Source organism: Enhydra lutris, unplaced genomic scaffold (assembly GCF_002288905.1).
Source record: "Enhydra lutris kenyoni isolate GAN:26980312 unplaced genomic scaffold, ASM228890v2 scaffoldscaffold1, whole genome shotgun sequence".
Classification (NCBI taxonomy): domain Eukaryota; kingdom Metazoa; phylum Chordata; class Mammalia; order Carnivora; family Mustelidae; genus Enhydra; species Enhydra lutris.
The window spans coordinates 103612986-103637628 of NW_019154085.1; the positions used below are offsets into that span (position 1 = coordinate 103612986).

At 40.3% G+C, this 24643-nt stretch overlaps 1 protein-coding gene across 4 annotated transcripts in view; it reads right to left on the minus strand.

Moving 5' to 3' along the window:
* The window catches only part of LOC111144222 (chromosome unknown C2orf76 homolog), a 55174-nt gene that overhangs the window by 15908 nt on the left and 14623 nt on the right, over positions 1-24643 (minus strand). For 3 of the 4 annotated variants that reach the window (XM_022498458.1, XM_022498437.1, XM_022498450.1), the window contains exon 2: positions 15413-15557. In XM_022498458.1, the coding sequence (XP_022354166.1) occupies positions 15413-15545 (133 nt within the window). In that variant the 5' untranslated portion in view covers positions 15546-15557. Of the gene's footprint in view, positions 1-15412; positions 15558-23944; positions 24021-24643 lie in introns of all 4 variants that reach the window. The other variant, XM_022498444.1, reaches the window with a different exon arrangement.

Below are 24643 nucleotides of genomic sequence, written 5' to 3' on the forward strand. Positions count from 1 at the left end.
TCTTTTACTACATTCTCCTAGATCTCCAGACTAAGCTACTTTGAGAAATTTGATAGAACACAAAATGAAGCTAACATGCCATCAAAATCCAAAGGTCAGGGGCACCTGGGTGGCTCAGTGGGTTAAAGCCTCTGCCTTCGGCTCGGGTCATGATCCCAGAGTCCTGGGATCGAGCCCCACATCGGACTCTCTGCTCAGCGGGGAGACTGCTTCCTCCTCTCTCTCTGCCTGCCTCTCTGCCTACTTGTGATTTCTGTCTGTCAAATAAATTAAAAAAAAAAAAAAAAATCCAAAGGTCATCTAAAACAATGGGACCACTAAGGAAATGCTGAGCTGTTATTAGCTGAACTAAGAATTCAGTAACGCTATTAAATGAATTGTCATTTTATTAAATATAATAGCATCTACATACATTTGAAATACACAGCATTCATACGTGAGATATTATTTTCTATATAGCTGATATTCATTTAGCATATGAACCTGAGAACTCGTTCAGGCCACTAGTGGAAATCAATGATCTAGATGAGTGTTATTACTCTTAGCAAAACTCACCCAACCTACAATATAACTAACTTAGCAAAGAAAACAAAACAAAAACAAATTAAATATTGTTTTTGAAACAGAATTTCAAATGTCTGAGAGGGCATGTACATCAGAGGGCAATTTGATATGTATCAAAATTACATATGCATAGACCTAGCAATTCCACTTCAAGACTCGATCTTGTATGTGTGTGCATGCATGCGTGCGTGCGTGTGTGTGTGTGTGTGTGTAATATGACATACAAACAAAGGTGCTAATTGTAGCACTGTTTACAGTAGCAAATGCTCAGAAAAATCCAAATGTCCTCCAGTGGGCAGACTTATTAAATAATATGCCTCAAAAATGAAACCTATTTTTCAACTGGGAAAAAAAAAAGAGGCAGTAGAAGTGCTCTACTAATATCTTCAAGATATGTTAAAGGTAAAGGGAAGCATAAGGCAGGCCATTATTTTTAAAGCCAGCCACCTTTCAAGTAAAACAGGGGAAAAGAAAGAATGTATGTTTGCATTTGCTTATATGTTTGTGAGGTGGGGGAGAGCACGGTGCACTGGTGGGAGAACACAAGAGGGACAGAGAGCCCGGATCCACTGGCCAGACACTTGGACTCTGGCTTAGGCTTGCCAGAGTACAGAAGCTTCATTTTCTCCTTTTTGTGTCTCACTTATGAATTCTGGGCCGAAGAAGTGTTAATTAAACACCAGAAAGGGGAATTAGATCTGTCAATTTATTAGCTCTTATAGTTCCCAAACAAGACAACGCAGCCCTGCAAAGGCGTGAGGTAAGACGCGGAGGGCCTGGAGAAACTGCTCACCATCAGAGGCACTTACATTTGAAGAAATCAAATCACTGTCTTCCGTTCAGTCTGGATTTCTGAGAGAAGAGACAGTGACAGGCAAATGAGGGCGCCTTCTCTTTTCCTCTAGGTGTCCGCTCAAGAGCCATACCACGAAGAGGCCCTCCCTCCCAGCCCTGCTAAGGGCAGGGGGCATGGGGGAAGGGGTTCTCCACTCCAATAGTTTCCTCCATAACATTTCTTACAACTATAGTTCAGTCTGTTCATTGAAGTTGGTCTCCCTGCTCTCCTAATTCATAAATTCCTTGAGATTAAGACTCTAGGCCCTAGCTCCTGAAACTGAAGACGGTGTCCAGCCCATCAGAGGGTAACAGAGAACTGGTTCCGGGAGGGCAGGGACCACAGCCAATTTTCCTCATTGTGTTACCAGTACCCAAAAGAGTGCGGGGCCCATGTCAGGTACTCAAAAATATTCATGAATGAATAAATAAATAGAACTTAAGCCTTCCATTTGGCAGTTAAGAACTCCAAGGTCCTGGGGGGCCCAGGGTGGCTGAGCTAAGGGCTAGAATCCAATCCCCCCATTCTGCAGCAAGGAGAAGGGGTTCTTCCTGCAGTGGCAAAAAGAGACCAGCCATTCAACCCATTATGGTGAGAGGTAAGAGCTTTGGTGTACAAACATATAAAAAGGCCCAAGGAGGAAAAGAAAAAGAACAAACACCTTCCTTATGAAAGAGGGATTCTGATTCTGCACTACAAGTTAAGCTGTGGGTTCCCATGTGGACGTGCCATTTCACCCAGAAGCGGAATGGCTGGGTTATAAGTAGGGGTGGGTTTACCCTTTTAAGAAAATTGCCAAGTCACCTCCTAAAGGGGTTCCTCTTTACATTGCTACTTGCAGCCCATCAGAGTTCTAGTCCTCCCACATCCTAGCCAACACTAGGTTTTAATTAATAAACCCTTTTCACTCCAGCTATTTCAACGAGAGTGCTGTGCTGTCACCGTGACTTAGACTTGCACTTCACTAGACTAACGATGGTGAGTACCATGTATCTTCTTTGCTCTCAAGTGTCTGTTCAGACGCTACTGTCTACTTTTTAATGGGGTTATGTCTTACCTATGGAGTTGGAAGAGTTTTGGTTTTTTCCTTAGGCACAAGTCCTTTGTTGGATGTTTTACAAATATTTTCTCCAAGTCCACAGCTTGTCTTTTCATTTTCCAGCTCAGTGTTGAATAGAAGTGATCATGAGCCTGGTTCCTAATCTTAGGAGGAAAGCACTCAGTCTTCCACCATTAAGTATGATGTTGGAGGTCCATTTTTCATAGATATCCTTAGTCAGGTAGAGTAAGTTCCCTTCTATTCCTACTTTGCTGAGATTTTCTAACAGGAATGGATGCTGGATTTTGTCCTTATCTACTGAAATAGTCATCTGGTTTTCCTTCCTTCATTTATTCATACAATGAATTACATTGATTGCCTTTTTTTGTTTTTCCACTGACTTTTTTATTCAAGATTTTATCTGACAGAGAGAGTAGAAGCAGGCAGAGCAGCAGATGGAGAAGGAGGCTCCCCACTGAGCAGAGAGCCGGACATGGGGCTCGAACCCAGGACCCTGGGATCGTTGACCTGAGCTGAAGACAGACACTTAATCGACTGATCCACCCAGGCACCCCCTGTGATTTCTGATAGGAAACCATTCTTGCATTCCTAAGATAAACTCCATATAGTCATATCATTCTTCTTTAAATATTGTTGGATATGATTTGCTAAAATTTGGTTATGAATTTTTTTAAAGATTTTATTTATTTATTTACTTATTTGATAGAGAGACACAGAGAAAAGGGGAACACAAGCAGGGGGAGCAGAAGAGGGAGACTCCCCACTGAGCAGCAGGCTAGATGCAGGACTCAATCACAGGACACTGGGATCAGGACTCTAGCCGAAGGCAGATGCCTAATGACTGAGCCACCCAGACGCCCCTTGGTTATGAATTTTTATCTCTTTGTGTGAAAGATGTTGGCAGCTGTTTTTTTCTTCTAATTACATTCTCTGATTTTGATATCAGGCTAAGGATGGCCTCAGAAAATCAAGTGATAAATATTTCCATCCTCTTGAGTTTTATGGAAGAGTCTCTGTAGAACTGGGATTATTTCTTCCTCAAATGTATGGTAGAATGTACCAGTGAGTGGACTGGGACTGGAGTTTTGTATGTGGAAATGTATTTTAACTACTGTTTATTTTAAAATATAGAATTATTCAGGTTGTCTGTTTGTTAGTGGGCTTTGGTAGTCTGGGTCTTTTTTGTTTATTTGTTTTAAGATTTTATTTATTTATTTGACAGAGAGAGACACAGAGAGATTGGGAACACAACCAGGGGGACTAGGAGAGGGAAAGCAAGGCTTCCTGCTGAGCAGGGAGCCCGATGCGGGGTTCAATCCCAGGACGCTGGGATCATGACCTGAGCCAAAGGCAGATGCTTAATGACTGAGCCACCCAGGCGCCCTGGTAGTCTGGGTCTTTTCAAGGAACTTGTCCACTGTCCTGGGATAACATATTTATGGCATAAAACTGTTTAATGTATTCCTTTGTTATTCATTTAGTGTCTATAAAGATTCTGTAGTAATGTAACAACTCCCAGTGCTGATACTGATAATTTGTGTCCTCTCTTTTGTTTTTTTCCCAATCAGGCCAGCTAGAGCTTAATCAGTTTCATGGATTTCAAAGAATCGGCTTTGACTGATTTTGATTTTTCTCTGTGTTTTTCAATATTCTACTACAATCTTTATGATTTCTTTTATTCTGCTTACTTTGGATTTAATTTTCTTTTTCTACCTTCTTAACACAGAAGCTGAAATCAGTAATTTGAGACCTCTTCTCTTTTTTAATTTAGACATTTCTAATTCTATAACTATTCCTCTCAGTATTGTTTTACCTGCTTTCTACAAATTTTGAAAAGTTGTATATTCATTTTTATTCAGTTCATAATACTCTGCTTTTTGATTTCTGCTTTTAGATACAGGTTTTTAGAAGTATGCTCTTTGGTTTCCAAATATTTCAGAATTTTCCAGAAATTCTTCTGTCACTGATTTCTAATCTAACTCCACTGTGGTCAGAAAACATGGATTGTAGGACTTTAATCCTTTTCCATTTGTCATGACTTGTATTATGGCTTAGAATATAGTCTCTTGGTAAATGTTCTGTGTGTACTTGAGAGGAATGGGTATTCTGTTGTTTGTGGAGTGTTCTATAAATGTCACTTTGGTCAAGTTAGTCTAATAGTGTTCAAATTTTTTGTATTCTTACCATCTACATGTTCCATCAATTATTAAGGGAGCGATGCTGAAATCTCCCAGTGATTGGAGATTCATCTATTTTTCTTTGCAGTTCTGTTAGTTTTGACCTCATATTTTTGAAGTTCTGTTGTGTCAGGTGCACAAGCATTTAGAATCATGTCATCTTGATTAACTGATGCCTTACCATCATAAAATGATAGTCTTTATCCCTAGTAATACACTTTACTCTGGAATCTACTTTATCTGCTATTACTAGAGCCACTCCAGCTTTCTTTTGATTGGTATTAGCATGGTGTAATTTTTTCATCCTTTTACCTTTAACTGATTTTTATCTTTATATTTAAAGTGCATTTCTTAGAGGCAACATATAATTTAGGACTTCCTGTTATATATCTGTCTTTTAATTAAGCTGTTCAGACCATTTACATTTAATGTGATTATTAATATGCTTGGATTTAAATCTACCACTTTGCTATTTGGGTTTTCTTTTGTTCTCTCCATGGGTTATTTCCTCTTCTATACCTTCTTTTGGATTAACCTATCTGACAATTTTTCATGATTCCATTTTCCCCTTTTCAGCGGCATATTATCTGTAACTCTTAGGTGATGTGTGTATGCATGCACACGAGGTTGCTTCAAAGTCTGTAGTAATACATCTTTAATTATACTGTAACACTTTATAGTGAAAGAATCCTGTGATTCCATTTCTCCCCCCTAAGCCTTTGTGCTAGTTCGTGTATTTTCCATAAACCACAACACATTGTTACTGTTTTTCTTTACATGATGAAATCTATTTGAAGAAAAATTATAAAATAAGAAAAAAAAAGCTTTCATATTTACCCATGTTTACCATTTCCTGTACTATTCATTTCTTTGTGTGCCTCCAAATTTCTATCTGGTATCATTTCCCTTCTGCTGGAAGAAGGTCCTTTAGCATTTCCTACAGTTCAGGTCTCCTGGTGATGGACTCTCAGTTTTTGCATGTCTGAAAGTCTTTCTTATGCCTCCATTTCTGAATGACCAGAATAGAATCCTAGACTGACTTTCTTTCATTATTTTAAAGATGTCGCTCCACTGTCTTCTGACATGGATTGATTCTGATGAGAAGTCTGATGTCCTTCATCCTTGTTCCTCCTTATGTAATGTGGTTTTCTCCCCCAGCTGCTTTTAAGACTTTCTTTTAAGACTTTCTTTTCTTTATCACCAGCTATACACAATTTGATTATATATGCCTTGGGGTAGCTTTCTTCATGTTTCTTTTGCTTAGGTATTCGTTGAACTGCGGGTGGGTCTATAGTTTTCATCACATTTGTAAAATTTCCAAGCACCATTTCTTCAAATATGTCTTCTGTCCCCCGTTCCAGCTCCCATCCTCATGGCCTCCAATTACATGTATATTTGGCTAGTGGAAGTTGCCCTGCCCCTCTCTACTGCTCTACTTATCTTTCAGTCTTTTGTCTATGCTTTTAGATGGCTTTTTGTGTTTTGTTTTCAAATTCACCAATCTCTTCCTCTGCCCCATCTGATCTACACATTCGTTAATCCTACTCAGCGCATAGCCATCTCAAATTCATATTTTTCATCTCTAGCTCTTTTGGGTCTTTTTTTTTTTTCATAGCCTCCATCTCTAATGTGTTCAATGGTTCCTCAACCTTCTTGAACATTTGCAATGTAGTTATAACTTTCAATTGTCCTTGTCTACTAATTCTGTCATCTGCAACATTTCTGGGCTAGCATCAACTGATTGATTTCTCTCTTAATTATGATTCATATTTTCCTGCTTCTCTGCATGCCTGATAAGTTCTGATTTGATGCGGGTCACTGTGAATCTTATCTTGCTTGAGGGCTAGATATTTGTGTATTTCTATAAACACCCTGAGCTTTGTTAAATTACTTAGAAACTGTTAGATCCATCTGAGTCTTGCTTTTGAGCATTGTTAAATGACAGCAGGGTGGAATTTACTCTAAATTCTGCATCACAATTTCCTCACAATACCCTTCTAGATACCCTGCCTGATAACCTGTAAATTACAAGGTCTTCCACTCTGGGTGGGGGCGGAGGGGGGTCAACTATTTCCAGGCCTGTATGAGCTCTGAGCATTTTGCCTTCTGCTCCCTTCAGGTTGTTCTTTACCTGGCCTCATACATTTGTGCTGACTGTATTCAACTAAAGACACACACTCTGCCCATCTTCGAAGATGATCTGCAAATGTTCAGAGTGTTCTCTCTGAACAGCCCCCTCCATGCCAGTTCTCTGTCCTATGAACTCTCTAGGCTCCACTCCCGACTGCCAGCTCTGACTCCTGAACTCATGACACTAATAACCAAGTTCTACCTGCACTCCCCTTGCCCTGCTTTGTGGCCTAAAGACTCTCTCCAGGTGGTAAGATGGCACAATCATAGGAACCACCTTGTTTCTCCTACCCCAGGGACCACTGTCTCATGCTCCCTCATGTCCAATATCTGAAAACCACTGCTTCATAAATTTTGCATAGTTTTTTCAGTTATTTCAGATGGAAGAGTAAGTTTTGTCCCTGTTGTTCATGTTGACTGAAAGGAAAAGTCTGTGACAAATCTATGATATTCTGGAAAATATTTCCCATTTTGCACAGAGTTTTCCTTTCATTTTCTTTCCCCAACTTTGAACTTAACTTTGAAACCTAATGAACTTTTATAGAAGATTTTGGGATTACAAGATGAATTCTGCAAAAAATCAATTTAATATTTCATTATTGTAAAGTTCACAAGAAGGTAACTACTAGCTTAACCCATTCAGTTTGGTCACCATAAATGGCATCTATAGAAAAATTAATTAGCAAAATAAGGCAACTTAATAAATACATTGCTGGCAGTTAGGATGCCACCAAAAAAGTCTGAAATGTGGGGCATCTGGGTGGCTCAGTGGGTTAAAGCCTCTGCCTTCGACTCAGGTCATGATCCTGGGTCCTGGAATCGAGCCCCACATTGGGATCTCTGCTCGTTGGGGAGTTTGCTTCCCCATCTGTCTCTCTGCCTGCCTCTCTGCCTACTTGTGATCTCTCTCTCTCTGTCAAATAAATAAACAAAATCTTTTTTAAAAGTCTGAAATGTTATAACACACATTTCAATGTAAAAATCAATAAAGCTTTGAAAATTATTAAAATATTGATGGGCAATAAAATAATTCTTTACCTCATAGTAAAGCCTCTAAAAATAGAAGGGAAACAATTTGTAACTTATTTTTAGATCTATATATACATTGTGAAGACTTTTAGGAAAGCATGAACACCTACAGGAAAAAAAGGAATTGACTAATTTAATGACAAATATGTATAAGCAAGAATACCAAATACCCACCATTAATCAGAACAATGAGCCAACATTATAATCTAATAAGGGGTCCTGTGTGATATTATAGTAAGATTCCAAGGTTACGCTCTATCAAGATCTTTCACTTTAATTACGAAATAATCTAAACATAAAAAGTGTGGAGAATAAGGGCACCTGGGGTGCTCAGTCAGTTAGGAGTCCAACTCTTGGTTTCGGGTCAGGTTGTGATTTCAGGATTGTGGGATTGAGCCCCATGTCAGGCTCCACACTGGGCACGTGGAGAGCCTGCTTCAGATTCTCTCTCCCTCTCCTTTTGCCCCCAGCTCCCCTGCTTGCTCTCTCTCACTAAAAAAGTAAATCTTAAAAAAAAAAAAAAAAAAGTGCGGAGAATAGAACAGAATTCAATTAACCCACCAACCACATTTAATATATGGTCATGACTGCTTCAGATCCTTTACTATTTTGTATTAAATAAAAATGATATGATACAGTTGAAACCTCCTGTCTTTCTCTAATCCCCTTATCTCCCCCCATTACTATAGAGTGTTAGTTTGTGTTTTGAGTTTATAGAGTTAAATATTTAAACTAAGGAATCTACAGTGTATTTTATAGTACAAACAAGAGAACATTGCCTCAACACAACACTGGAGGAAGAATCTCTTTGTGATAAGAGGATAATGTGACTTAGCCACTGAAAAGTTACCCTGTTCCTTTCTTAAAAAGAGGGGCACGGGAGACCTGCTTCTTTACAGCAGAATGCAAAATAATAAATGTAGAAGGAATCACAGAGGAAGAAAAACCCTGATTTTTTTTTTTTTAAGATTTTATTTATTTGACAGAGAGAGAGATCACAAGTAGGCAGAGAGGCAGACAGAGAGAGAGGAGGAAGCAGGCTCCCTGCTGAGCAGAGAGCCCAATGCGGGACTCAATCCCAGGACCCTGAGATCATGACCTGAGCCGAAGGCAGAGGCTTAACCCACTGAGCCACCCAGGCACCCAAAACCCTGATTTTTGTAAACATCAATGATTCAGGTAAGGCTCATCGAGAGACACTGAAACTACTGGAAACCAGATATGTGAATGTTTTCAATGTTTATCACTCCACACACTACTTATTAATCAGAAAGATACTTTTATAACAGAGCAATCCGATAGACGGAGCCTTAACCAAATGCCTGAAATCTGTACGACCAGTAACAAGGCAAAGCAACAGCAAATCCTTCCTGATGTGATGCAACAGCAAGGAATTACCTCCACCGATTCTAGCAAACTATTTATGTAAAGGCCTGCTAATCATCATTTTAGGTTTTATAAGCCATAGAGTCTGGGTCACAACTGTGACTGTGGTCCAACAAACTTCATTTACAGAAACAGGTGTCAGGTCAGTCTTAGCTTGTCAAAGCTCATGGACATGCAACCCACAGAGTAATCCGGCCCAAAATGTTTAACCCGAATCTACTCATGAGAAAACAATCAAATAAATCCAGATCGTAGGACATTCTATAAGAACACGGACCTGGATTTTAAAAAACAAACAATACAATGACAGACAAAAGGCGGGGTGGGAAGGTACTGTTCCAGGTTAAAGGAAATTAAGAAGACAGGATGTGCCATGAAAAGACACAGTGGAACCTTCATTATGTTTCCAAGTAAAAGAAAGCAAAGGCTACATATTATGCAAATCCAAGTACATGGTATCTTGGAAAAATCAAAACTAGAAACAATAAAGAGATCAGCAGTTGCCTGGGACTTGTGGGGGAGGATGAAGAGGTGAAGCATGGAGGATTTTATGGTCCTGAAACTATTCTGTACTGCACGGTACTGTGACACAACATTACTCACTTGTTGAAGCCCAAAGAACTTTACAGCACAAAGAGTGGACTTCAACATATGCAAAGTAAAAAACAGAAACAAAAACAAAAAACACCACCATGTAGGAGGACAGAGGATCCCAGGCAAGAATGCAGAGAGTGACAAGAGAATCTAGACATCCTGCAAATGTATGAAACGACCTTCCTAAGGGCAGTGGAAGCAAAGCTGCTGACCTCAGTAACTATGGCAATGAAGACATTTTTAAGTCTAAGGCAAAAGGAACTGCACAAGAGCACTGTGCTCTAGTTGATATCAAGTTGCTTCCCAGAGGGTACAGATGAAGGACTCTGTATACTGGAATTAAAGAATTAAGTAAATGGATGGCAGAGGATGGGAGCAAAACTTCTCATTCTTAGAGTGAGACTACAAATACGCAAGGGGAGGAAGCTAGAAGAATACATGTTGGAATGGATTGGAAAACATCAGAAAGGACTCAGGTTTAATATACAGATACAGATAGTGACATGAAGATACTCAGATATGTGTGTGTACACAGGGTAATTGGTTTCTTTGCTCTTTCAGCTGAGAGAGCCTTAAAGAACAATACCCTAGGAATGGGGGAGCACACCCAGCACCCAGATCTGACTCTCAAGAACTGGGGCTCCTTTGAGAAATGGCTGATTCTGGGACTGGAGCAGGATACACACATGACGAGCCTGAAGGATCCTACAGCACCAGAAAGTGAGATAGTACTCAGCAGACACACAGAGAAGGCACACATCAAAGGGGCACAGAAGACAACTGAAAGTCCCCAAAGGCCAGAGCCAGAAGAGCTTGCACAACCAAACGACATCTGCCCTGCAGAAGAATTCCAAATAAATGATGTAGATATTCCTCCCTAAAGAAGGGGGAACAATTACTGAACTGTATGCTTACAATGAATACAATCCACAAGTTGATTTAGGGGGAAAAAAAAAAAAAGAAAGAAAGAAGGGGGAACAGAACTATCCACTCATGAACTGCGTATGAGCTCTACACAGTGACTGCCTTCCAAGAGTACGAGATGAGGAGAGAGAAGGCTAGCTCTCCAGTGGAGAAACCTAATACTGCCACAGCCGGGGGAGCTAACAGCAGTGATCATCATCACGTAGAAAGTACATGTCCCCAATATGGTGAGATAAAATGGACACTTCACCTTCATGGCCTTCCTCCCCAAAACCCATAACCCCAGTTTAATCACGAAAAATGTAGCAGGCAAATTCCACTAGAGGGCTGTCCTCCAAGAGGCTTGACCAGTGCTGCTCAAAACTGTGAAAGCCATCAAGGGGGGGAAGAGATCTGAGGAACCCACATGACCTGGGGGGAATCTAGGGAAATGTGACAGCTAAACGTAGTGTGGAATCCTAGAAGAGATCCTGGAACAGAATAAAGATACAAGGTAAAAACTACAGGAACCAGAAGAAACCATGGACTTTAGTTAATGATGCCTCACTATTTGCTCATTTCGTTGCAATAAGAGTAGCAGACTAAGGTAAGACATTAGTAACAGCGGAAAGTGTGGACAGGAGCATCAGAAACAAGGAAACAAAGAAACAAAGAAACTAATACTCTTGTAGTATTCACCCAATGGAACAGCTGCTTTACAGAGTAACATACCACCAGGAGTAAGGAGGGACAGGAAGTGGTTCCAAACTAGAAGGTCTGGCAAATCCCCTACAGCCTTTTTCTGTTTCATGGGTGGACTGATTTTACACTCAGAATCAAGACCTGAAGGATTACAAAATATTTAAATGCTTCCAAATCAAAGAATAATTAAAATGTCTTATATTATCTAGATAATTGGTGTGTACACTATTCTGAAGCTAGAAAATTAGTCACCTATGTAAGAAGGTATACACAGTATGTCTGTGATCAGATTATGTAACACCCATTCCCCATATGTTAATAACGGGTTTATTTTATTATATTTACATACTTATACATAATCTTATATATTTCTATTTATACTTATTATATTTATACAACTTAAGGTTTAAATAGCATGATGTTGAGAAACTGATTCTCAGTAAGTATGAATCCAGTTTAAGCAAAGTTCCTTTGCTGAGGGAGAAACAGATAATAATGAGAGGAGACTAGCTAGATTAAGGATGGCAAAAGGTGAACAGTTAGAAAGGCAAGAAGGCATCTAAAACATCCCTGTCCCCCACCCAAAGATGATTCATCACAATGGTCATTTCTGGCTGTATGCAAAATTCACTAAGCCACAGGGTCACATCACTCTTCTAGCTTTCAGGGTTCAAAACACTAGAGCAAGAGGAACTCAATGCAAAGACTCTTGACACTTAGTGAACCCATTTACTTTAGAGACCCACTTTGCTAGTCAGGCAATAGAACAGAAGAGAGGCAACTTAGTGTGGTGTGTAGAATACATATGCTACTGGAGGGGAGAGAGTGGGGGGACGGGGCAACTGGGTGATGGGCATTAAGGAGGCTGCGTGATGGGATGAGCACTGGGTGTTATATACAACCGATGAATTATTGAACCCTACAACTGAAACTAATGAGGTACTATGTGCTGGCTAACTGAATCTAAATTTTAAGAAAAGAGTACATATGCTAAGTGAAATCAGTCCAGAGAAAGACAAATACCATATGATTTCCTGCATATGTGGAATTTAAGAAACAAATGAACCTAGGGGAAGAGAAGGAAAAATAAAATAAGATAAAAACAGAGAGGGAGACAAACCATAAGAGACTATTAACTATAGGAAACAAACTAAGAGTTGCTGGAGGGAAGGTGGGTGATGGGCATTAAGGAGGACACTTGATAGAATGAGCACTGGGTATTATATGCAAAGGATGAATCACTAAATTCTACCCCGAAACTAATAATATACTATATGTTAATTAACTAAATTTAAAATAAAAAAAAATTTTAAAGAGAACATGTTGTACAGTTAAACTGCCTGGGATGGATTGCGGCTTTGCCTTCTATCGGCCATGTAACCTCAGGCAAGTTCTTAACTTCCCTGCTCCTTAGTTTCTTCACCTATAAATAAAATGGGATAAAATGGTTCTTACTTTAGAAGAATGAAATAAGGGGCATGTGGACGGCTCAGTTCAGCTTCAGCTCAGGTCATGATCCCAGAGTCCTGGGATCGAGTCCCACATCGGGCTCCCTGCTCAATGGGGAGTCTCCTTCTCCCTCTCCCTCTAATACTTCCCCTATTTGTGTTCTCGTATTCTCCCTCTGTCTCTCTCAAATAAATAAATAAAATCTGGGGGGGGGGGGGGATGAAGTAAGATCATCTAGTTTAAGTTCTCAGCACAGTACCAGGCACACAGTAACATCTGCTGCTATTATTACTTAAAAAATTCCCCAGGGGCGCCTGGGTGGCTCAGTGGGTTAAAGCCTCTGCTTTCGGCTCGGGTCATGATCCCAGGGTCCTGGGATCGAGCCCCACATCGGGCTCTCTGCTCAGCGGGGAGCCTGTTTCCTCCTCTCTCTCTCTGCCTGCCTCTCTGCCTACTTGTGATCTCTATCAAATAAATAAATAAAATCTTAAAAAAAAAATTCCCCAGAAATAAACCCTTTGTTATGTACAAAATTATAAAAGGTAGATATGTGGCCCACCAACCTTTCAGAGAAGTTCCACAGTGCTTCAGTCAGATAGGCCTGGGCACAGAGTCCATATCTCAAAAGAGCCCGCATCCCAAAAGTTCACCTCTTAGTCAGTGGGACACATTTCCTACATGTGTAACTTTGAAAAGCAGCAGTAATTTTATTACTAACACAGGTGAAAGATCTGGGCAGGCAGGGCTGAGCATCTAGCTGTGATCTATACCACTGCTCTGATGGGGAAGGTGCCTATGGTACCTGGGAACGGAAGAACACAGTGACTGGGGGTGCGGAGAGGGGACGGTCAGGGGGAAGTAGAGGTACATCTTCCCCTGCCCGTGCAGTAGCCTGAAGGTTACACCCCATTCTCAAGGGCTTTGAGAAGAACTTATCCTGCACTGTACCAAGAACATCATAGCACATTCTGTGACATACCAAGAAACACTGTAATCCACAATATGCATAATGATTTCAAATTAAGAAATAGAGGGATTTGTTTTTGTTTTGAAATCCAAATATGCTGCCAGTGTTATCTTTTCAAAAGCAAGACACGCTGTAATTGGCAATATCTTAGTACCAACTCTCAATTTCTCCCTAACAATTAAGAACACGACATATGCTCCATATGTCAGCCTATAGTTACTTTAAGGAGTAATTATGTTCTCCTTATGACATCTTTTATAGTCACTACAGGAGTTACTATAGTCACTAAAGGAGACTGACTGGTCTGTCTTCTCTATAGGTCGCCCACCTTGCCTACTCCCTACTTAGGTAATACTGAGCAGTAAAACTGCCCAAAGTTGGAATTCTTTGTCCGATTTTTGCAACTTTTCTGTGTCTAAAATTATGTCAAAGAAAAAAAAAATTAAGATGGGTATAAAGCAATACATTTGTCAAAACTCATGGAACTATAATCTGTACTCCATACATAAATTACACTTCAATTAAAATAATAAAAGCTTATTCTAGATGTTTTATCAAATGCTGATGACTGGAACACTTCAATAATTAAGAACAGGGGTTAGAAACCCATTGAGGTCCTATCAAAATCCTTCACTTGGGATACCCGGTGGCTCAGTCCATTAAGCGTCTGCTTTTGGCTCAGGTCATGATCCCTGGCTCCTGAGATCAAGTCCCACATTAGGCTCCCTGCTCAGCGGGAAGCCTGCCTCTCCCACTGCCTGCTGCTCCCCCTACTTGTGTGCTTGCACACACTCTCTCTCTCTCTACCCCCACCCCAGCCCCCGACAAATAAATAAAATCTTTGGGGAGGGGGGAAAAAAGACTTCACTCACTTTATGCCTTTTGAATTTTAAGCTCAAAATGATAAAATAGCACCAGTTGGTCTGGTTGTGATCTCAATGACCAACAGCCCTCATGATTTTCTGGCTGTACAGAGGTCTGCCACTTTCCTACCTTGCCCTGTAAGGCCCTCTGTGCACTCAGCCAGGCCACACAATTAGCCACATTACATTTCCTTGTTAATCAACCTCCAAATACAAAAACTCATTATAAGAAAACCTAGATCTTAATTGTTTTTAATTAAAAAAAAAAAAAAAAGGTGGGTGCCTGGGTGGCTCAGATGGTTAAGCATCTGCCTTAGGCTGAGGTCATGATCCCAGAGTCCTGGGATCAAGTCCCACATCGGGTTGCCTGCTCAGTGCAGGGCGGGTGGCGGGGGGGGGGGGGGGGGTCTCCCCCCCCCCCCTCCCCCCTCCTCGTGCTCTCCCTCTCACACTCTCAAATAAATACAATCTTAATAAATAGATAAATAATAAATAATTTAAAAATCAAAAAAGGAGAAATAAAGGGAGAAACCAAACATGAGGGCAATTCCTGAGGTGGGCACACACAGGCTAAATGAGCCTCAGGAAGGTACTTCCTGCTGACGCCAAGGAACAGAACAGGAGCTGACCTAGTCCCTGACTTAGAACCTAGATTAATATCTTCCAAAGTATTTTTAAAAGATTACCATCTATGTAAGAGTCAGCTATTTTTTCAAAATGCTAATGAAGCAAAATGACTAAGACATCTCATACCTTGCTTTAGAAATACTATGAATTCCTTTGTAGTTTGGTCCAAATCAACTCCGTGATATACTATAGGCTTGAAATTGCGATGCTCGAATGAACGAATGAGGCGAACTGTAACGGTCACATCTTTGGAAGCCATGTGGAGCTATTCCTGTGGCAAGGGACATGAGAACACTCTAAATAACATCAATTCACAATTATCTACAAGCCTGCTTTTCCATTATGAACTCCACGGCACCCAGCCATCTCTTCTGCATCGTACAGTTAGTGACAGTCCCCAAACCCAGGCCAGATCCCGGGCACCCACAAGGGTCCCAAGGTTACTCCCACCTATCCACTGTGACCCAGGACAGCTTTGTCACAGTCGCTAATGTCCTGAATGACACAAAAGGATAAATCTCTCTCCCTCTTCCTCTGTCCCTCCCTTCCCCTCTTAAAAACAAAAAACAATGCAGCGAGGATTCAAGCATCAGTTTAATTCCCAAGTTCATGCTCTCATATACTATCAGAAAATCATGCCACATTATTTCCTCCCAAAAAATCTGCAAAGTTGCCACTGTTCTAAAGATACAATCATGGTATATTTCTATCTAGTAGGAACTACTTCATGGTACTTTCAACTTTACATATAATTTTCTGCCATAATATACAATTACACCAGGAAAAAATACCTGTAATACTACTACACATAAGAAAGGATGTCGAACCTCACTAGTAATCAGAGGAATTCAAGATGAGACCTATCACTCACCAAACTAACAAACTAAGAATAAATCTAATAATACCTAGTGTTAGCAAGGAAGCATATAGAGCAAGGAGAATTTAATCAAGGAAAGTGGGCATCCCCAACAGTAATCTTTTGATGCAGTAATTTCAGTCAAAGGCACCCTAGGGAAGCTATGAAATAGGTGCACAAGAAGAACACTGTTTATTAACTGCAAAGACTGGAAACACTTCCATCAACAGAAGAGATAAGGAAATTTTTTTATGGCATACAGTGGGAGAATACAAGCAGCAAAAATGAATAGACCTATGCATCAACATAAATGAATCTCAAAAATATTATGGCAAACGAAAAAAAAAGCAAGTTGCAGAAGAGTCAGGGTACCCTACCAGTTACACTAAAGTTCAAAAGCAGCTTCTATGACCTTTAAAAAGAGATAATTGTTATTCCTGAGGCGAAGGAAGGATTATGCAATTAGAAGCACATGGGGCAATCATATTGGTAGAATTTCGTATCTTAAGCAGGATGTTAGGTATATGGATAGTGTGTTACTCTTTATGCCTTTTAGGGTGTCTGGACCATTTAATAATATACACAAACAAGCCACACTAATTTGGCCTAGAAAGGGGCTCTCTATCACAGAACGCTTAAACAAATATTTTACTAAGGTTGAGAGAATATATGGCTCATTATATGTGAAAAGCAAAGATTCAAGCTGTTTTAACACAAAAATTTATAATTGTAATTTGTATTGTTTATATTTAAATGAATGGTTCTTAATGAACTTAGTTATTTTTCCCCCTCTAAAACAAGGTAAGGGCTCACCTTATAATCTTGCTAAGTACTTAATGACCTCAAATTAACAACTGGAATGGATACTTCCAATATTAGTGATGACACTATTTCTTCTTAAATTTGGATTACGATGCTCCCTCAAAATTCTGATCCTAGAATCTATCTAGTAATAGCAGCTCAGCAGACACCTACATAATTATAATGTAAGATATACTGAAGTATTTGATAAAGCATACTTCTTGAAAAAGGGATACTGCACAGGATTTTTGTGAAAGACTTCAGAACACTGTTACAGGTTTGCTAAAATCATTACCACTTCTTCCTCCTGTCATGGTGCTCCCACAACAACAAAGAAGTCCTCCAAAGCACACGCACACACACCCAGGCACACCTGCTAGGAAGCCCTGTTGCGTAGTCCCAATCCCCAAAGAGTTCAGACATGGCCAGATCTTCCTAGAAATCAACTCCACCTCTTTGTGGCAACACACAGTTGGATCTCACGTAATAGACTCTTAATGAATAGTAGCCGCCTTTAGCAATAGTCAACTTGGGATAAAACAGGTTTGGGCACAAGGACAGCTCACGGAGGCAGAAGAGCCCAGATTCCCAGGTGCAATAAATAAATCATGTAAATGGTCTAAGGAGGCTGGGCAGACTAGCACATGCATGCCTTATGAAACCTGTATAATTAGAGGTCTGTTCCTTCCACTTAATAAAAAGCTGACCAAATGTCATATTCAAATAGTTGAAATTTTGAATTTGCATTAATCTCTAATTTTGGCCAGCAATGCACTGTCATCTTCATTAGAAATTTGTTATAATTTGTACTCAGTCACTGAAGAATAACAGCTACAGGACGCAACCATTATCTGATTTATCTTAAGCACCACAGGAATCACAGCTTGTAGGGGTGCCTGGGTGGCTCGGTCTGTTAAGGGTCTGCTTTTGGCTCAGGTCATGATCCCAGAGTCCTGGGACCCAGCCCTGCATGGAGCAGGGGGTGGCGGCTTCTCTTTCTGCCCCTCTTCCTTTGCCCTTCCTCCCAACCCGTATCCCCCCACTCCCACTCCCACTCAATCTCTCTTACACTCTTTCTCTCTCAAATAAATAAATAAAATCTTTAAAAAAAAAAAAAGGAATTACAGCTTGTTAGTTCAGGGAGGCAGGCATACTGAAGAGAGTTTTAAAAGCTCATATTACAGATTATAAAATGTGGGATTTCCCCAGAGGTTCAACCCAATTAAAAAAAAAAAAAAAAAAAAAATCTGGTGAAATTTAAAAGGCATCCCACCGAAGCGACAGAGAAGCCAAAACCAATAAAAACTTTGGAATAAGTTAATAAAAAAATTCAAGGACAGACAAGAATTTTAATAAATGAAATGACCATGTTGTTAACTATGAAGGCTCAAAGTTGTAAAGAAATCAACTCTCCCCTAAATTCATCTAGAACCTGAATAAAATCTCAGTCAAAATATAAAAGGGTGCCTTGGGAGACCTATCACAAATACTTCTAAAATCTAGCTGGAAGAATAAATTTGTGAGCTTAGTTAGCAAAGTTATTTAAAAAAAAGGCAGCATCAATTTTTAAAACACATTATTAAGCAATAGTCAGACATATAATAGTATACATGAATAAGCTGGTATGATTCATATATTCACAAAAGTCAGTAATAAAAATTTTAAAGGACAATTAAGCTGTCGTAATTCAAGCGGTGATAATGAAGCACAAAAAACTGGCAAATCAGTGGAACACAACAGAAAACTCAGAAATAGACTCAAGATTAGAGAACTGAGTATAAAAGTGGTGTTTGACATTAGTGGGGAAAAGACAGTTTATTTAATAAATGGCATTGCGAAAAAATGGTAAGATATTCAGAGAAAAGTAATGCTAGGTCCTTACCTCATCCCTTATAGAAAAAATCAATCATACATGGCACAAATATTTACATTTAACTGTAAAATCACAGAGAGGCAACAGAAAAGGGGGCACATATTTTTATAATCTTAAGGTAAGAAAGGCCTTCCTAAGTGAATAAAAATCAGCAACCATCCAGAAAAAGGCTGAAAGGCATAACAACAGAAATATGTAAGAAAAGACCAACACCTTAGTAGAAACATGGGTAAAGGTAATCAGGTATCTTTAGGGGCACCTGGGTGGCTCAGTCAGCATCTGCCTTTGGCCCAGGTCATGATCCCCGGGTCCTGGGATCAAGCCCCATGTCAGGCTCCCTGCTCAGCAGGGAGCCTGCTTCTCCCTCTCCCACTGCCTCCCACTCTGCCTAATTGTGTTCTATCTAAATAAATACATAAAATCTTAAAAAAAAAAAAAAAAAAAGGAGGTCAGCATCCAAGTTCAGACTAGAAAATTCTGCTCAATAAATGACTTGGTTTATTTTATTTTTTTATTTTTCTGTGTGAGAGAGAGAGAGAGAGAGAGAAAGCACAAGCAGGGGGAACAGCAGACAGAGGGAGAAGCAGGCTCCCTGCTAAGCAAGGAGCCTGATGCAGGACTTGATCCCAGAACCCTGGGATCATGACCTGAGCTGTAAGCAGATGTTTAACGGAGTGAGCCACTCAGGCAGGCATCCCTGACTTGGTTTCTTCAATAAATAAATAACACAAGAAATAAAGAAGGAGAAGAAGATTAGAAATTAAAAGAGACTTAAAGAGATCAACCCATGCAACATTTTAGATGGATTCTGATATGCATAAATGTTTTTTTTAAAGATTTTATTTATTTATTTGACAGACAGAGATCATAAGGAGGCAGAGAGGCAGGCATAGAGAGAGGGGAAATCAGGCTCCCCGCCGAGCAGAGAGCCCTATGTGGGTGGGGCTCCATCCCAGGACCCTGAGATCACGACCTGAGCCAAAGGGAGAGGCTTTAACCCACTGAGCCACCCAGGCGCCCCACATAAATGTTTTTATTGTGAGAAAATTTAAATATATAAAAAAAGAATATGATGATGATATTAGGAATTAATGTTCTCTTTATTTGATATTATTATGTTTTTGAGCTCTTAAGAGTAAGGTATACATAGGTGAAACGGTATGAATGATTTGCTTTCAAATACCCTGGCAGAGGAAAAAGCAGTATGAGAGTATAGATTAAAGGAAAGAATGGCAGAACATTGTTAAGTGCTTAAGCTGGGTATATATGGGAACTTGCCATACTATCCTATTTTTTTAATATGTTTAAAATTTCTCACAATAAAATCATTTTAAGAAAAGTGCACAAAGACATACATTCAAGGAACTTGTTTTTCACTGAAGTGCTTCTAATACTTAACAAAAATTAGAATCTGTCTAGGTGCCCATCAACGAAGATCTGCTCAGGTAAACTCTGTCACACAGTTACCATAAGACAAAACCCCTGCAGTCACTAAAGGGAAATACAGATCCACGGACACTACTTTGAAAGACGGCTACGACACACCAGTGAATGAAAACACAAGCTAGAAAACCACAGGTAGGCAGTATTTCCATAAGCACACAGAGACATCCAGAGCAGCATTTACCAAAATGTTAACAGTGGCTATCTCTGAATGGTAGAAATATAAGAGACTTCTCGGTTTCATGTACTTCTAATATCGCTTGATGTTTTAATAATGATTATGTGTTTTTCAGTTAAGCTGTTTCACTGTATGCTTACATGTGTGCTTCCCTGGTGTGGTTTGCATGGACAAAAAGTTATTTTTAAAAACTTTAAGCCATTCCCAGGGTATCTGACTGGCTCAGCTAGTTAAGCAACTGCCTTCCGCTCAGGTCATGAATGAAGAGTCCCGGGATTGAGTTCCGCACCAGACTCCCTACTCAGTGGGGAGTATGCTTCTCCCTCTGACCCTCCACCCTCTCGTGCTTTCTCTCTCTGTCTCTCTTCCTCTCTCAGATAAATAAATAAATAAATAAATAAAATCTTTTAAAAAAAAATAAAATAAAACCAAGCCATTTCCTTTTAAGAAGAGGTACCAGGACAAAAGTAAACATTACAGAATTTATCAATGCTGTTAAGGATGGAGAGGGTGAGAAATTTGGTGATGCATCTGACATGCAGTTAAGGTATACCAATAAATCTCAAATGCATGCAGCAGTCAGAGGTCCCAGAAGTAGGTCACACACCCAGGACGGGTCTGGTCTTGTCTAAGATGGCACAGAAGCCCTCCACTGCCAGCCCCTCCCTCCGCTCTGATGCTCTCTGTCACCACCACCACCCACCTTCCAGCAGCCAAGACAGCGCACAGTCTCCAACACATACCACACTGTTTCCAAGCCTCAGCCATACCCTTCTGCCCCCCGGCTTACCCCACATCCCCGCTGTCCCGCGCCCCTTTGTACCACCACGCAGGCAGCCTTCAAAACTCAGTCGGGACCTCCTGCTCCAGGACACCCTTGCTGTCAGCTCCTCCTCTGCCCCAGTCTCAGCAACCAGCCCCTCTGGCCACCCACAGCACAGCACCTGGTTGTGCCACAAGGAAGACGGCTGTTGAAGGGGTCTGGTCTATCAGCCCCTTGAGAGAAAGAATGCTCTGCGGCTTATTTGGGACACCCAGCAACATGTATGGCCTGAGGCATACGAGAGCCCTCAGCAATGTCAGCAGAACCAAGTGCAGCTAACGGGCTGGGGAAAACCTGCATCCTTTCCTGCACTGCAGTCATAGTACCTCAGTCTATGAGCTTTTCCACTGCCCATGAGAATACTTGAGATCTTAGGGAGCCTGGGTGGCTCAGCATGTTAAGAGTTTGCTTTTGACTCAGATCATGATCCCAGAGTCCTGGGGTCGAGTCCCACTTCGGGCTCCCTGCTCAGTGGGGAGTCTCCTTCTCCCTCTGCCCCTTCACCCCCCACCCTCCCCCCAGCTTGTGCAGGCAAATGATTTCTCTCACAAAAATAAATCTTTTTATTTATATTTTAAAAGATTTTATTTATTTGACAGAGAGAGACACACAGTGAGAGAGATACAGCACAAGCAGGGGGAGTGGGAGAGGGAGAAGCAGACTCTCTGCTGAGCAGGGAGCCCAATGCAGGGCTCGATCCTAGGACCCTGGGATCATGACCTGAGCTGAAGGCAAGATGCCCAATGACTGAGCCACGCAGGTGCCCCTAAAAAATAAATCTTTTTTAAAAAGAAAAGAAATTTGAGACCGTAAAGAAAAGGCTTACTGCTTCAGAATATGAAAATTTTGAAAAATCAAAATTAACATTTAATCAAATACCTACACCATATAACATTTCAACGGCAACTCAACTCTATTCATAATTATATGTTAAGTTTAATATACAATATGGGTATATTTAATATGATGTAGGGTGGGAATTTGAAAAGAAACAGTGTAGAGGGGTGAGAGGTAAAAAAGAGAGAGAGAGAGGGAGAGAAAGTGACAGTGCCTAGGGGTTAGGAAGGTCTCTAAACCTCCCTGCCTAAAAAATAACCTGTTCTGGCTGATACTTACCCAAATGGTTTGGGATAATGAAGAAGCCACCACATCCAAAACAAACTCAACTTTTGAAAACAAAGAAACACAAAATCTGTGTAGGAAAGCCCTCACAGGGCGCTCCCAGGTCCCTGACAGGTAACCAGTGCCTCATCAGAACCAAGAATGGATGTAGCCCAGCAGCCTCCCCTCCTGGACTAGAACTCCCTGGTCCTTACAGGACAGGTCGGAGCTGTTTTTTTTTTGTTTTGTTTTGTTTTGTTTTATGGCCCAGGCCCCAGCAGCATGGATGGCTGATGTGGAAATTCAGCATGGAATGGTCAGGAAAAGCCAAGTCAAGCTGCAGGCCAACTTCCCTAAAGACCCAACTGTGCTCATTCCAAGTTGGCTCCTCTCCTCATTGCAAAATTCTGAGTTGAAGGACTGTCAATCAGGTGGTACAGGTTCCCGAGGTGAAAATAAATCGAGCACAGTATGTAAAGGCTCTGAGCCCACCACGATGACAAGTACAAAATAGGCATACTCACAGAACACTCACTTGCTGACATCAGACTGATCTCCATCAGCCCAAAGAAAATAAATGAAACAACTAACTGAAGCCAATGCTGGTTATTCACAGTAAATAAGATCTATCCAGTGGTCGTGAACACTGAATTAGTGAATAGTGAACCACTGCTCCTGCAGAAATACAGGGTGAGGTTTTCATGAGTCTCTGGTATATCTGGGTCACAATATTTTCATCAACTGATCAATGTGTAACCTTGTTTTATGTGTGTTTATGTTTGAAGATGCCTTATTTTATATATTATTGATCTCTTATTAACATTCAACTCAACAGCCAACAGCACTATAACTCAGGTATGGGAAAAAAGTTTTATCTAAGGTGCGTATTTTTCTCCTTTAGGCACATCACAGCCTTCCTGGGCACTTCGGCACTCCAGGTAGGATCCATTTTAAATAGTGAGGTTGCCAACAAAAAGCACAAAAATGTGAAAAGCATGGCACTACACTGAGTGTAAACCAGAAACATTTACAGTACGAGAGCTAAGACAAGCAGGTCCCCTGGTTTGACCTCAGCTGAGAATGTTGGGAACTCAAACTTTTCACTGTTCTGCACATTTCAGCCAAAAAAGTACTCTGAGTCTTGCTTTCAGGGCTACAAATAAATTTTAGTAGTAGGTGATTTCAAAAAGAATGTGCGAATAAGGAAGACCGACTTTATCACCCCAAAAAAAGGACATGTGCCTTTGAAAGCATTTGAAGAAAGCATGCTCTTGACCTTTTTGTAAGAGAATGGAATCCAAAATGAGTTAAGTATTAGAAGCTGTAAGAGTACGAAAGCACTCAACATTCAAGCAGTTAACATGGAGAATATTCTATAACCACGAGAAAGAAGAGGGCACTGGGTGACCTTCCTTCCTGCAACCCGGAGGTTTCTGAGATAGGACGTGAATTTTAACAGACTCCTAGGGTAACTCATTTTGGAAAAAACTAAAAATCTTTGTAAAGTTGTATCTCCTTCCTCAATGTAAATATTATAAAACCAAAACTGCCATATAACAAGTTGGCTTCAGTGTTTGTCTTACCAGTATGGGGCCCCAGCTAGTTCAGTCGGTAGAGCAGGTGACTCTTGATCTCAGGGTTGTAAGTTCCAGCTCCACGCTGGGTGTAGAGATTATTTAAAAGTAAAATTAAAAAGCTTGCGTTGCCCACACGAAAAAGGTACAACTTCCAAAGTATTGTTCTAACCAAATACAAAGAATATAAATTAAAAAAAAAAAGAATATAAATGTATATTGCACAAAATGCCTATTTTTCCTCTAAAGTTAGGAACTAATATTACAGGGCAAAAAGCCCATTTGTCTTCCTTTTGAAACAAATCAATAAAAAGAGGGTAAGAAATCCAGTTTATTGTTCCTCTATGTGAGGAAACTAAAGTGGCACAGACAATCAGGTATAAAAGTAGAATAAAGAAGGAATTCTGCTAAGATGACAGTCACTGAAATGCAAAGGATTCCAATATTGCACCTTACTGATTGTGGAGTAAATAATCATATGTATTGCTAAATATCATCTAAATAGGTCATTTTACCAAAAAAAAGTTAAGACCAGGGAAGGAAAGGATAAAAACCATTATTTTTATTACTCTTAAAAATACTGAGCACCTGGCATCCTGCTAAGTAGGTGAATGATAAATGTCCACCTTTTACAGAGAACTCAACCTTGGCCAATTACTAACTGTACATTTCTATATAACTAAAGTTCATAAGAATAAATTTATGAAA